General features: G+C 45.6%; 1 protein-coding gene across 1 annotated transcript in view; it reads right to left on the reverse strand.

Annotated features, from left to right (window-relative positions):
* LOC310692099 (hydroperoxide isomerase ALOXE3-like) overlaps nucleotides 1-12,733 on the reverse strand; it is a 35,698-nt gene that overhangs the window by 15,709 nt on the left and 7,256 nt on the right. Inside the window, exons 3-7 of the mRNA XM_083472630.1 lie at nucleotides 11,565-11,649; nucleotides 10,935-11,057; nucleotides 5,686-5,789; nucleotides 2,781-2,953; nucleotides 468-611 (exon numbers count right to left, since the gene is read on the reverse strand). Coding sequence (XP_083328756.1) covers nucleotides 468-611; nucleotides 2,781-2,953; nucleotides 5,686-5,789; nucleotides 10,935-11,057; nucleotides 11,565-11,649 — 629 coding nt within the window. The remainder of the gene's footprint in view (nucleotides 1-467; nucleotides 612-2,780; nucleotides 2,954-5,685; nucleotides 5,790-10,934; nucleotides 11,058-11,564; nucleotides 11,650-12,733) is intronic.

Here is a 12,733-nt window from a genome sequence, read left to right on the forward strand (position 1 = left end):
TTATTATTATTATTATTATTATTATTATTATTATTATTTATTAGCCCCAGAAGGAGCACCACATGTCCCCAGCCAGAGCTACCGCCCCTCCCCTGTTCCCCCATAACTGGACCCCTTTCTCTGCCCCAGCTGCCACAAAACATGTCTCTCCCTCATCGCTCTCTGCAGCCACAGCAGGCGCCGTAACTCTCCAACAGTTTGACTCCACCCCCAAAACTGCACTCCTCCATTGTCTCCCGAGACAGACGGATGCCAGCAAATCCTCCAGGTTAGACCTGTCTAGCTTGAAGGACATAAAAGCATGGTGTAAACTCAGAATCGGTGTCTGGGCTGTCTTCCAACGTTTAGCCGGGTGCCCCGGGGTGATCTGGTGATCCGCCACCCGCCGCAAGGACATTTGCAATGCTTCTGGTCCCGCGCAGATAGCTTTTGGGTCAGGATGCAACAAGTGAGAAACCTTCTGTTACCTGAATGGCTAAGGGCATCATCTGGCCTTTGGGGTTGAGGTGCAGCAGGCAGAGGGGGGCTGCCAGATATTGCTGCTTCCCGTTCAGTTTGCAGGTGGGGATGCCCTCAAGGATCTTGTAGTCGGTGATGAAGATGTTTCCTTTCTGTGGGAGAGGCGGAGAAAGAGATGGACAGTGAGTCAATCAGTTATGTTCTGAGTTGAATAGGATCCAAAATGCAGCAGTCTGATTGGTCCTATGACAATAGGATTCAGAATACAGCAGTCTGATTGGTCCTAGAACAATGGGATTCAGAATGCAGCAGTCTGATTGGTCCTAGAACAATAGGATTCAGAAAACAGCAGTCTGATTGGTCCTGGAACAATAGGATTCAGAATACAGCAGTCTGATTGGTCCTAGAACAATGGGATTCAGAATGCAGCAGTCTGATTGGTCCTAGAACAATAGGATTCAGAATACAGCAGTCTGATTGGTCCTATGACAATGGGATTCAGAATGCAGCAGTCTGATTGGTCCTAGAACAATAGGATTCAGAATGCAGCAGTCTGATTGGTCCTATGACAATAGGATTCAGAATGCAGCAGTCTGATTGGTCCTATGACAATAGGATTCAGAATGCAGCAGTCTGATTGGTCCTAGAACAATGCAGCAGTCTGATTGGTCTGCAGGAGCCACCCAATACAGCTCCAGGTGAATCCACAACCTGATTGGCCTACAGGAGAATTCCGGAATTAGCCAATCACGTGCAGCCCATTGTGTAAATAATGTATATAAAGCAGATACTTTGGGGGGACATCCATTCCTCCTCCCCACTATGAGCTGAATAAAGAGCATGAAATCCACTCTTGACTCCGAGTATAGCTCACAATCCTACAGCTAGCTGTTACAGTGAAAACATTCGTGTTGCATCCCCCCCCCCAACTGTAGGCAGAATCATAGAATTGGAAGGCACCCTTATGGTCATCTAGTCCAACCCCCAGCAAAGCAGAAATCTTTTTGCCCAGCGTGGGTATATACCGTATTTTTCCATCTATAAGACGCCCCCATGTATAAGACGCCCCTTATTTGGGGGGACTCAGATTTAAGAAAATGGGGGGGGGGGAGAGATGTATCTGTGTATAAGACGCCCCCTAATTTTTGACATTATTTTAAGGGGGAAACCTAGTCTTATACACGAAAAAATACAGTATATATAATTTTTATTAATTTTTCTGTTTTACAGTTTAGAATACTCATGGAAACATCCTTAAAATACCAATGACTTTCCATGGTTCATTTTGCATATCATAAATCCCTGCATATTTTACAAAAACTAAACCGCTCAGTATTCCATTATTCCATCCATCAAAACTTATTTACACTGGTGAATTTATCTTAACGCTGCCAGCGTTTCCACATGTACACAATCCCCCCCTATGTATTCGATAAACATTTTCCAATCTTCTTCTTGTTCTCTTATTCTATATGTTAAGTCTGCAAGCTGCGCATATTTCATCAGCTTAAGTTGTTATTCTTCTTTAGTTGGGATTTTGCTCCTTTTCCCTTTTTGGGCTAACGAAACACGGGCCGCAGTAGTGGCATACATATAAATAACCTTTGTTGACACCTGGGAATTTCCATCTGAATTATCCCCAACAAAAAGGACTCTCTGGTTGTACTTTTAAACATTTTTTTCAGTTCACTATGGATTATATCCCATTACTCTTTTACCCTTTTACAGGTCCACCACATATGAAAGAACATTCCACCCAGCGTAGCTCTTGAACCCGTGACCCAGAGATTAAGAGCCTTCCTTCCCTCCCCTTTTTATGAAAATTACCTGCTCTGGGATCCCACAGCTAATTCTCCCCTGGTCTCCTCACTGGCCCAAATAGGACTAATTTAGCCAGCTAGCCCTGGTGATCATCTAATGTTTATTGGGTGGATTTTCCCCCAAATTGATTTTTGAATTCTGAATTTATTGTTACTCATGTTTTATACTGATTTTATGCTGTTTTTTGTTGCATCAATTAAGTCTTTTAAATTTGTTGAGCCCGGTTTTCTGAACCGGGAAGGGCGGGGTATAAATTATTATTATTATTATTATTATTATTATTATTATTATTATTATTATTATCCTCTACCAAATGAGCAATCTTGCTGAGGTCACTGTTATTTCGGTCTTACACCAGGGAAAACCGAGCCCAAAAGCCTTGCTCAAGGCCGCACAGAGAAAAGGGAGGACTTGAACGCAGCTCTTCCAGATCCAAACTTCCATCCACCATTTTGCAGGGGGCAGGTGGTCTCTTGCGATGATCAAACATGAGTGTTTACCTTCAGCTCCTCCTGGAGGCTGGTTGATTTCCCCAGGCTTCCAGCCACCATCTCCGGGGTCACTGGAAAGTTATCAGGGATCGCGGGGCATTTCTTGATCACGACCGGATTCACACCGTTCAGATACTGGTAGCCAAAGAAGTCATCGTCCATCCAGTGCTCTGTGACGTACTCTGAGACAGAGTAAAAAGTATTGATTATTGATTATCTAATTTGTATGCTGCTTAACGTAATTTTTAAAAATCTTACCTGGTATGCCCCATGGAGGACCTTAAGGTCCACAAATGACAACATCTTGGAGGTCACAAGGTGGCTAGATTGGTCTCAACTAGGGCCAGGGCCTTCTCAGTACTGGCCCCGACTTGGTGGAACGCTCTGTCCCAAGAGACCAGGGCCCTGCGGGACTTGACATCTTTCTGCAGGGCCTGCAAGACGGAGCTGTTCCGCCTGGCCTTTGGTTTGGACTCAGTCTGACCCTTATGTTTCCCTCCCCTTATGGTTTCGATCTATGGGCTATTTTTAAAATGAGGCTGCATTTTAAATTGCATTTTAACCTGTATTTTAAATTGGTTTCCTCCCCCCTATTATGTTTTTACTGTAATTTTACTGTGTTAGCCACCCTGAGCCCGGCTCTGGCCGGGGAGGGCAGGGTATAAATAAAAAATCTTATTCTTATTCTTATTCTTATTAGCCAATTAGACAACTTTAAAGGATTAGACAATTCAGGGAGGAGGGGGTCTGCCAATGGCTATTAGTCATTATGGCTAAATAGAACCTCCCTCTGTAGACGCAGTCTACCTTTCCATAACAGCTTCTGGGAAACGACAGCAGGAGAGGGCTATTACCTCACGCCACTTGCCTGGGGACTTCTGAGAAGCCACTGCGGATACAGGATGAGGGCATAGCTAGGCCTTTGCCCTGATCTACCAGGACTTTTCGTGCAATCTCAGCCTCTGTTCCTTTTTTATTTATTTAAAGGAATGTACGTACGTAGAGACATCGCCTTGCCAACAAAGGTCCGTATAGTAAAAGCTATGGTTTTCCCAGTCGTGATGTATGGAAGTGAGAGCTGGACCATAAAGAAGGCTGATCGCCGAAGAATGGATGCTTTTGAATTCTGGTGTTGGAGGAGACTCTTGAGAGTCCCATGGACTGCAAGAAGATCAAACCTCTCCATTCTGAAGGAAATCAGCCCTGAGTGCTCACTGGAAGGACAGATCCTGAAGCTGAGGCTCCAAGACTTTGGCCACCTCATGAGAAGAGACGACTCCCTGGAAAAGACCCTGATGTTGGGAAATACAGAGGGCACAAGGAGAAGGGGAGGACGGAGGACGAGATGGCTGGACAGTGTTCTCGAAGCTACTGGCATGAGTTTGACCAAACTGCGGGAGGCAGTGGAAGACAGGAGGGCCTGGCGTGCTCTGGTCCAGCGGGTCACGAAGAGTCGGACACGACTAAACGACTAAACAACAATGTACAATGCGTGACCGGAAAGTTCGGTGAACGGTCACAGAAACCGGACAGCGAGAAATATTTGAACATACAATTGGCATCGGAAACCCACAAAATGCTCACAATTGTGCAAGGAGATTAAGCTGTAACTCGAACATGGTTTAAGCGTTTCCGCAAATGTCGACAGAGTTTGTGACGTATTGATGTGGGATCAGCGTCTGTGAGTCCGAACGATGGCGGAAGAATTGAATATTCCATGTGAAATCGTTACTGAGGTTACTGAGCTGTCCCACCCTCCATATTCTCCCAATCTGACCCCACCAGATTTCTTTCTTTTTCCAAAACTGAAATCTGCACTGAAAGGGCGCAGATTTCCCAACATTTCACACATCCAAGCTGCTGTGACGAGAGAATTGAAAGCAGTACGAATAGAGGACTTCTCCAGAAGTTTCCAGCAGTTCTACAAACGTTGTCAACGGTGCATTGTGTCGGAGGGGGCTACTCTGAAGGCCTGTAAGTTTGTACACTGGTACCTTGGCTTTCGAACAGCTTAGTTCACAAAACTTGGAACACGAATGCTGCAAAACCGGAAGTAGGTGTTCCAGTTTTTGAACTTATTTTGGAAGCCGAACATGCTCTGTTTTGCATCCCCCTGTTTCCTGTTGCGCTGCTAATTTGCGTCTCCCCCCCCCCATTGTCATTCAAACCTTCTGTTTCTGATCGCAGTGTTCTAAGGTGAAATGGGGAGCTTATATTTAGTGCTTTTTTTTGCTATTTATTTTGCGATTTTTGTTTTGAGGCTTTTTCAGTTAATTTGTTTTTGTGACTGTGTGAATCCCAGTTCAGCTACCGATTCATTGATTGATTGATTGATTGATTGATTGACTGTAGAAATGGATAAAAGCCCCCCATCCAAACAATGACTATCATCAGTGCAGGTAAGATTTTTTTAAAAATTTTAATTTTTATCATCTACAATACTGTTTTATTTATTTTATAGTCCAGTGCATTAATTATTGCTTTCATTTTATGTATCAGTGGTCTCGTTAGATAGTAAAATTCATGTTAAATTGCTGTCTCAGGGGTTGTTTTTAAAAGTCTGGAACGGATTAATCCGTTTTGCATTACTTTCTATGGGAAAGCGTGCCTTGGTTTTGGAACGCTTTGGTTTTGGAATGGACTTCCGGAATGGATTAAGTTTGAGAACCAACATACCACTGTATGTTCGAATATTTCTCATTGTCCGATTTCTGTGACCATTCACCGAACTTTCCGGTCACACCTTGTATATTTAAAAGGAGTGCCGTGCATATTTAAATCCTTGAGTTAAATTATCCTTAGGCAGCGAGTGTCAGGAGTGGTGGCCAGGGAGAATGGTGCATTAGAAGCACATCATTTATTGGTTGGATCCAGTTGCTTTTGTCTGCTCAGGGCAGGGAGGGGACCCACCCACCTGTGACAGGTGTTTTCATGAACCAGAAGACTCTGCGAATGTCGTCCAGGTTCTTCCATGACTCCACCAGGTTGTTGAAGCCTTTCAGCCGCATCTCAAGTTCCCTGAGGGGAAGGAGCACAATCAGTGAGGGGGATAGCTTCGAAATCTAACAATTGCACCCTGCTTTTCTCCAACAATTGAACCCTGCTTTTCTCCATACAGGGACGCGGGTGGCGCTGTGGGTTAAACCACAGAGCCTACGACTTGCCGATCAGAAGGTTGGCGGTTCGAATCCCCACGACGGGGTGAGCTCCCGTTGCTTGGTCCCTGCTCCTGCCCATCTAGCAGTTCGAAAGCACGTCAAAGTGCAAGTAGATAAATAGGTACCGCTCTGGCGGGAAGGTAAACAGCGTTTCCATGCGCTGCTCTGGTTCGCCAGAAGCGGCTTAGTCATGCTGGCCACATGACCCGGAAGCTGGACGCCGGCTCCCTCGGCCAATAAAGCAAGATGAGCGCCGCAACCCCAGAGTCGTCCGTGACTGGACCTAATGGTCAGGGGTCCCTTTACCTTTACCTTTTCTCCATATGAGTTAACCACAGCTTGCATGCCGTGCCCTATTTAATTTCCAGGAAACGCCAGCAGGTGGCGTTACTGAACAAAGCCAGGAGGGCGCAGGCATGCATTTGATTGGTCAGAAAATCTGTGATACTTTCCTTAAAGCTGGATAATTACCGTATTTTTTGCACCATAACACTCACTTTTTTCCTCCTTTAAAGTAAGGGGAAATGTCTGTGCGTGTTATGGAGGGAATGCCTACGGGTGGCATGCCTACGGGTTTTCCTCCTCTAAAAACTATGTGCGTGTTATGGTTGGGTGCGTGTTATAGAGCGAAAAATACGGTAAATGTCTGTGGAAATGGAAGGGACTTATTTATAGGCATCTCTCAGTGGGCAGTTATGCCAGCGTGAACCATCAGAGAGTTTGATATGTGGGGTTCGGCTAGCAAGATGTCTTCTTGCCTGTATCTAATGATAAAATTTATTTATTCCTAATTATTTATTTATTTGATTTATCAAAAGATCTCGGAGTGGTTCACAAGATAAAAATATACGATAAAAGCACAAATAAATAAATAGCTAAACCAGAAGCAGCAAAAGAACAACCCTTCTCCCACAAACACATTTAGAAGTCTATAGAACAGTAATCAGCCAAAGGCCTGCATTTTTCGCTATGAAAAATCATCATCGTTTTTTCATGCACCAATGCAGAAATCATATCGTCCCTTGTTTCTGGGGTGAAGAAAAATGAACCCAATTATATTAGAGGCTTTATTTATCTATTGCATTAGTAGCGTCTCCACCTCCATTGTTCTGCCTGGACACTGAGGTCCAGCACCGAGGGCCTTCTGGCGGTTCCCTCCCTGCGAGAAGCCAAGTTACAGGGAACCAGGCAGAGGGCCTTCTCGGTAGTGGCGCCCTCCCTGTGGAACACCCTCCCACCAGGTGTCAAAGAGAAAAACAACTACCAGACTTTTAGAAGACATCTGAAGGCAGCCCTGTTTAGGGAAGCTTTTAATGTTTAAAAGGCTATTGTATTTTAGTGTTCTGTTGGAAGCCACCCAGAGTGGATGGGGAAACCCAGCCAGATGGGCGGGGTATAATAATAATAATAATAATAATAATAATAATAATAATAATATCCCCACCTTTTCCTCCATCTCAAGGCGGTATACATGGTTCTCCTCCCACTCCTCATTTAATCTCCACAACAACGCTGTGAGGTAGGTTAGGCTTCACCCAGTAGACTGAGAGGCAGTGACTGGTTTTGGCCTCGGCCCAGTAGACCTGAAGGAGCGTCTCCACTCCCATCGTTCTGCCCAGACCTTGAGGTCCAGTTCCGAGGGCCTTCTGGCAGTTCCCTCCCTGCGAGAAGCCAAGTTACAGGGAACCAGGCAGAAGGCCTTCTTGGTGGTGGCGCCCGCCCTGTGGAACGCCCTCCCACCAGATGTCAAAGAGATAAACAACTATCTGACATTTAGAAGACATCTGAAGGCAGCCCTGTTCAGGGAAGTTTTAATGTGTGACATTTTAATGTATTTTGAATCTTGGTTGGAAGCCGCCCAGAGTGGCTGGGGAAACCCAGCCAGATGCGCGGGGTACAAATAATAAATTATTATTATTCACGGCCATGTGGGGATTTGAACCCTGGTCTCTCGCCAGGTCCTAGGCCAGCGCTCTAACCACTACACCACCACCAGGTCTTTAAGTCTGTGGTGTCTAAAACTACCCATCTGGATCGTGTTTCTCTCCTCAAAGCAGCCCGGTCTCTCGAACTCACTGCCCAGAGTGTTGGAAATGATGAGGAGAGAGAAGGAGGCACAGAGAACGGGGGCAGGAATTCCTCTTGGTGTTTTGCCGCTGTGAACCCTGAAACTTTCCTGAAAGGTGGGAGGAAAAAAGCTGTAGGCGGCTAGCCGAGTCTCCGATTCCAAGCCTCTCAGACCCAGATGGACAGGTTAGGCAAGAGGCGCTGATGCCATTGCTGCTCTCGGGCAGGGCTGCCTGGGCAGTGTGGGTTGAAAAAAGCGGAGGTGCTTTGGAATTGTGAAATGTGGCACTCCTGGGGAACGGGATGGTTCACCTGTTTGCTTGGGATGGGGTGAGGCGGTAGGAAAGAGGCTGCCAACTCCACACCAGCTCAGAGGCTCAGAGGCCTTGGCGTGATCAAAGCACACAATGGGCCAGAGCTAGAAACAGCAGTACAGTGGTTCTCAAACGCCTTGGTTCCCAAATACCGAAAAACAGAGAAACCAGTAGGAGAACACTTCAGTCTCCCAGGACATTCTATACAAGATCTCAAAGTAGCTGTTTTACTGCAAAGGAATTTCAGAAATAGACTGGAAAGAGAAGCTGCTGAATTGCAACTCATTACCAAACTTAAAACCATGGAGAGACCTGGTCTGAACAAAGACATTGGATTCTTATCTCATTATACATGACCAAGCCATTTTTCACCTTCTCACCCCTTGCCTTTTTCTGTAAGACCTATTGCAGTCGTTAAGAGTCGTCAACAGGCTCATCACAGCTATCTGCCAATCACCCATTCCCACCACCCTTCTGAGTAATACCCCTCCCCACCTTCTCACTATATAGAAGGATCTGGCAACTTCTGTTTCAGTGTATCTGAAGAAGTGTGCATGCACACGAAAGCTCATACCAAGAACTAACTTAGTTTGTCTTTAAGGTGCTACTGGAAGGAATTTTTTTATTTTGACTATGGCAGACCAACATGGCTACCTATCTGTAACGAAAACCCGGAAGTAAGTGTTCCGGTTTTTGAAAGTTTTTCAGAAGTTGAACGTCCGATGTGGTTGTCAGCTACAGTGGTACCTCGGGTTAAGTACTTAATTCGTTCTGGAGGTCCGTACTTAACCTGAAGCTGTTCTTAACCTGAAGCACCACTTTAGCTAATGGGGCCTCCTGCGGCCAATGCACCGCCGCTGCACGATTTCTGTTCTCATCCTGAAGCAAAGTTCTTAACCTGAAGCACTATTTCTGGGTTAGCGGAGTCTGTAACCTGAAGCGTATGTAACCTGAGGTACACTCTATTGTTTCTGGGGCGCCTGCACCAATCAGAAGCTGCGCTTTGGTTTTCGAACATTTCGGAAGTCAAACGGACTTCCGGAACGGATTAAGTTTGGCGCTTTTGTGATTGCTATTTATTTTGCGTTTTTGTTTTTGAGGCTTTTTCGGTTCATTTGTTTTTGTGACTGTGTGGAACGCTGTTCAGCTACTGATTGATTGATTGATTGATTGATTGTGTGGCTGCGGAAATGGATAAAAGCCCCCCATCCAAATAATGACTATCATCAGTGCAGGTAAGAAAAAAAAATAATTTTCATTTTTATCATCTACAGTACTGTCTTATTTATTTTATAGTACAGTACGTTGATTATTGCTTTCATTTTATGGATCAGTGGTCTCGTTAGATAATAAAATTCATGTTAAATTGTTGTTTCAGGGGTTGTTTTTAAAAGTCTGGAACGGATTAATCCGTTTTACATTACTTTCTATGGGAAAGCGCACCTCGGTTTTGGAACACTTTGGTTTTGGAATAGACTTCTGGGACGGATTAATTTTGAGAACGAAGGTACCACTGCATCTGTTCTACAAATCAGTTTCATGTTTCTGGTCCCCATTTTTTCCTTACTTTTTTTTTTTTTTTTAACTAGTGGGGAGCACTTGACACTGCCCGCGGATCTTTAGAAAACAAGGAATATCGGTATTTTTAAATGGGTAGCGTAATTTGTGAATTTGGACCACTCGCGCCTCTAATCGGGTGAAGTTAGGTCAACGTCACGGTTTATTCCGCCAAAGGACGCACGGCAGCTAAATGTCCACGGCTGCCCTGAGAACCCTCATGCCACGTTTGGTGGGTATATCTTGATAGGCCGCTGAACCAAGGCAAAAAGTGGGGGGTGCCATGCCGAAGTCAAGGTTCTGCCCGCCATCTTGAATCAAAATGGCCGCCAGCATCGAAAACATCGACAAGGATCCCCAAGAAACCAGAAGCCTTTCTCTTGGGCATTGTCGGCCAATTGGTGCCAAAGAAAGACAGGACCTTTTTTATGTATGCTACTACAGCAGCAAGAATTCTCATCGCAAAGTATTGGAAGACACAGGATCTACCCACTCTGGAAGAATGGCAGATGAAGGTGATAGAGTATATGGGACTGGCTGAAATGACTGGCAGAATCCGAGACCAGGGGAAAGAGACGGCGGAAGAAGATTGGAAGAAATTCAAAATTTATCTTAAGAAATATTGTAAAATTAATGAGTGCTAAAATGTTGAGGTTTTAGAAAAAAGGGGACTAGTTTATGTGTGTGTTTGTTTGTTTGTATTGTGTATTGTTTGTGTTTATATAAATTGTGAAAAACCAATAAAAAAAATTATAAAAAAGAAAAAAAGAAAACATCGACAAGGATCACCACCGTACTTTGGAAATTATCGTGCTGAGTTTAGAGACAATATCTCGAGAGGCGTCTGAACCTATGCCAAAAAAAATGGATGATGCCACACAAAAGTGATGTTTCGGTCCGCCATCTTAATTTAATTTCCAGCTTCTGACAAATTTGAGAGTGAAATCACCTCTCTCTCTCTCTCTCTCTCTCTCTCTCTCTCTCTCTCCCAAATTATGATAAAACTGAGCTGTGGATCCCACCCCCTGCTCCCGATCCAAGCAAGCTCCACGGCCAAAACAACTCACGATTTGACGGTGCGCATGGCAAAGACAGAGGACTTGGTGAACAAGTACTTCGAATTGGAATCCAGATCATCCGTGCTTTTTGCGTCGACACACCTCGGCCAACCTGGGGCATACTCCTTCCAGCTGCAGCAAACAAAGAACAGCCCGGGGAGGGGGTCACCCAGAAGGAAGTCCATCTTTGAGCAGCTCAGAAGTCAGCTATGGAACTCATGGCCACAGGATATTGCGATGGCCTTTTAGCCCTGCTGAGCTAATGCTACGATTCCAAGTCTGTGTGGCAGTTCAATGTGGACTTGGTCCTGTTCACGTGTGCAAGCTTTCCGCGGCGCTCACGCGACACCGTCTGCCTCAAAATGCCATCCCATCTTATTTATGGAGCAATTACCATTTCTGTGGAGAATCCAGTAGATTAAAAAACAACAATCATGGACTCAATAAATCCTGCCAGGGAAAAGCTCTCAAGGAAGGTGAACTCCAGGGCCAGTAAGGGATGCAACATAGGAGAGAGGTCACGGCTTGTAGAGAGAGTTCTAGGAGCCATAAAGAGAGGCGTTGGAGGGCCGCATGCGTTTCCCGAGGGCCAGAGGTTCCCTGCCCCCACCTCAGCATAAAGGGATGTGATTTACTGACCCATAGGATTCCTGCCGTTTCTTTAGCTCTTCCTTGCGATGCTCCACAAGTTGGGGGTTTCCTTTGTCATCGGAAACCGTTTTGGCTGGAGGGACGGAGATAGGGAGAGAGAGAAAAGGAGACCAGGTAAATGGTAATTAATCTAATGAGCCATATGAGAAGGTGGAGGGAAGCTTGCCTATAGGCCATACTCTTTGCTAGCAAAGCCCTGCCACTAACATGCTGTAAATGTAAAGGTAAAGGGACCCCTGACCGTTAGGTCCAGTCGCGGACGACTCTGGGGTTGTGGCACTCATCTTGCTTTACTGGCCAAGCAGCGCACTGAAACGCCGTTTACCTTCCCGCCGGAGTGGTACCTATTTATCTACTTGCACTTTGATGTGCTTTTGAACTGCTAGGTTGGCAGGAGCAGGGACCGAGCAAGAGGAGCTCACCCCATCACAGGGATTCGAACCGCCGACCTTCTGATCGGCAAGTCCTAGGCTCTGTGGTTTAACCCACAGAGCCACCCGCGTCCCTACATGCTGTAGTTACTCCTGAATGATGTGCCCTCACTACATGCCCAGAGATAACCATTCCAATTACACAGTTTCCATGGATGAATCCATGACAATTCTATGAATGTGTGTTTGTGCGCGAGAGAGAGCAAGATGTCTCGAGCCTGGGAAGAAATTAATTCCCATTCGCACATAAAAGCATTTTTTTTGTGTGTGATTTGCCCTTTCCTACGTACAAACTGATGTGCAGCTGCCCTTCGAAATTTGCACTTCTCTGAGCTTCTGCAATGCAGTTAAGCAATGTGTCCGAAAATGCACGTGTCAGAGAAAACAGCGTTGCGGAAATGTCTGTACGAGGCCAAACCATATGCAAAGAGGGAGTATTTCACATTAACGTGAGTTTTCATGAGGTCTTGCGTTTCTGATCGAACTTGCAAGCTGGTGTGGAAATGTGGAGGGGCTGAGCTTAAGCCTTGAAAAATGAGAAACTGAGCAAAATTGACATAGTCTCCCATCCCGGATCGAACCCCTAATTTGCCTGCTAGCTATAGTTCTGGTTGGGACGCGGGTGGCGCTGTGGGTTAAACCACAGAGCCTAGGACTTGCCGATCAGAAGGTCGGCGGTTCGAATCCCCGCGACAGGGTGAGCTCCTGTTGTTCGGTCCCTGCTCC

This window comes from Podarcis liolepis (genome assembly GCF_965112155.1).
Source record: "Podarcis liolepis genome assembly, chromosome: 13".
In the NCBI taxonomy this organism is placed as follows: Eukaryota; Metazoa; Chordata; class Lepidosauria; order Squamata; family Lacertidae; genus Podarcis; species Podarcis liolepis.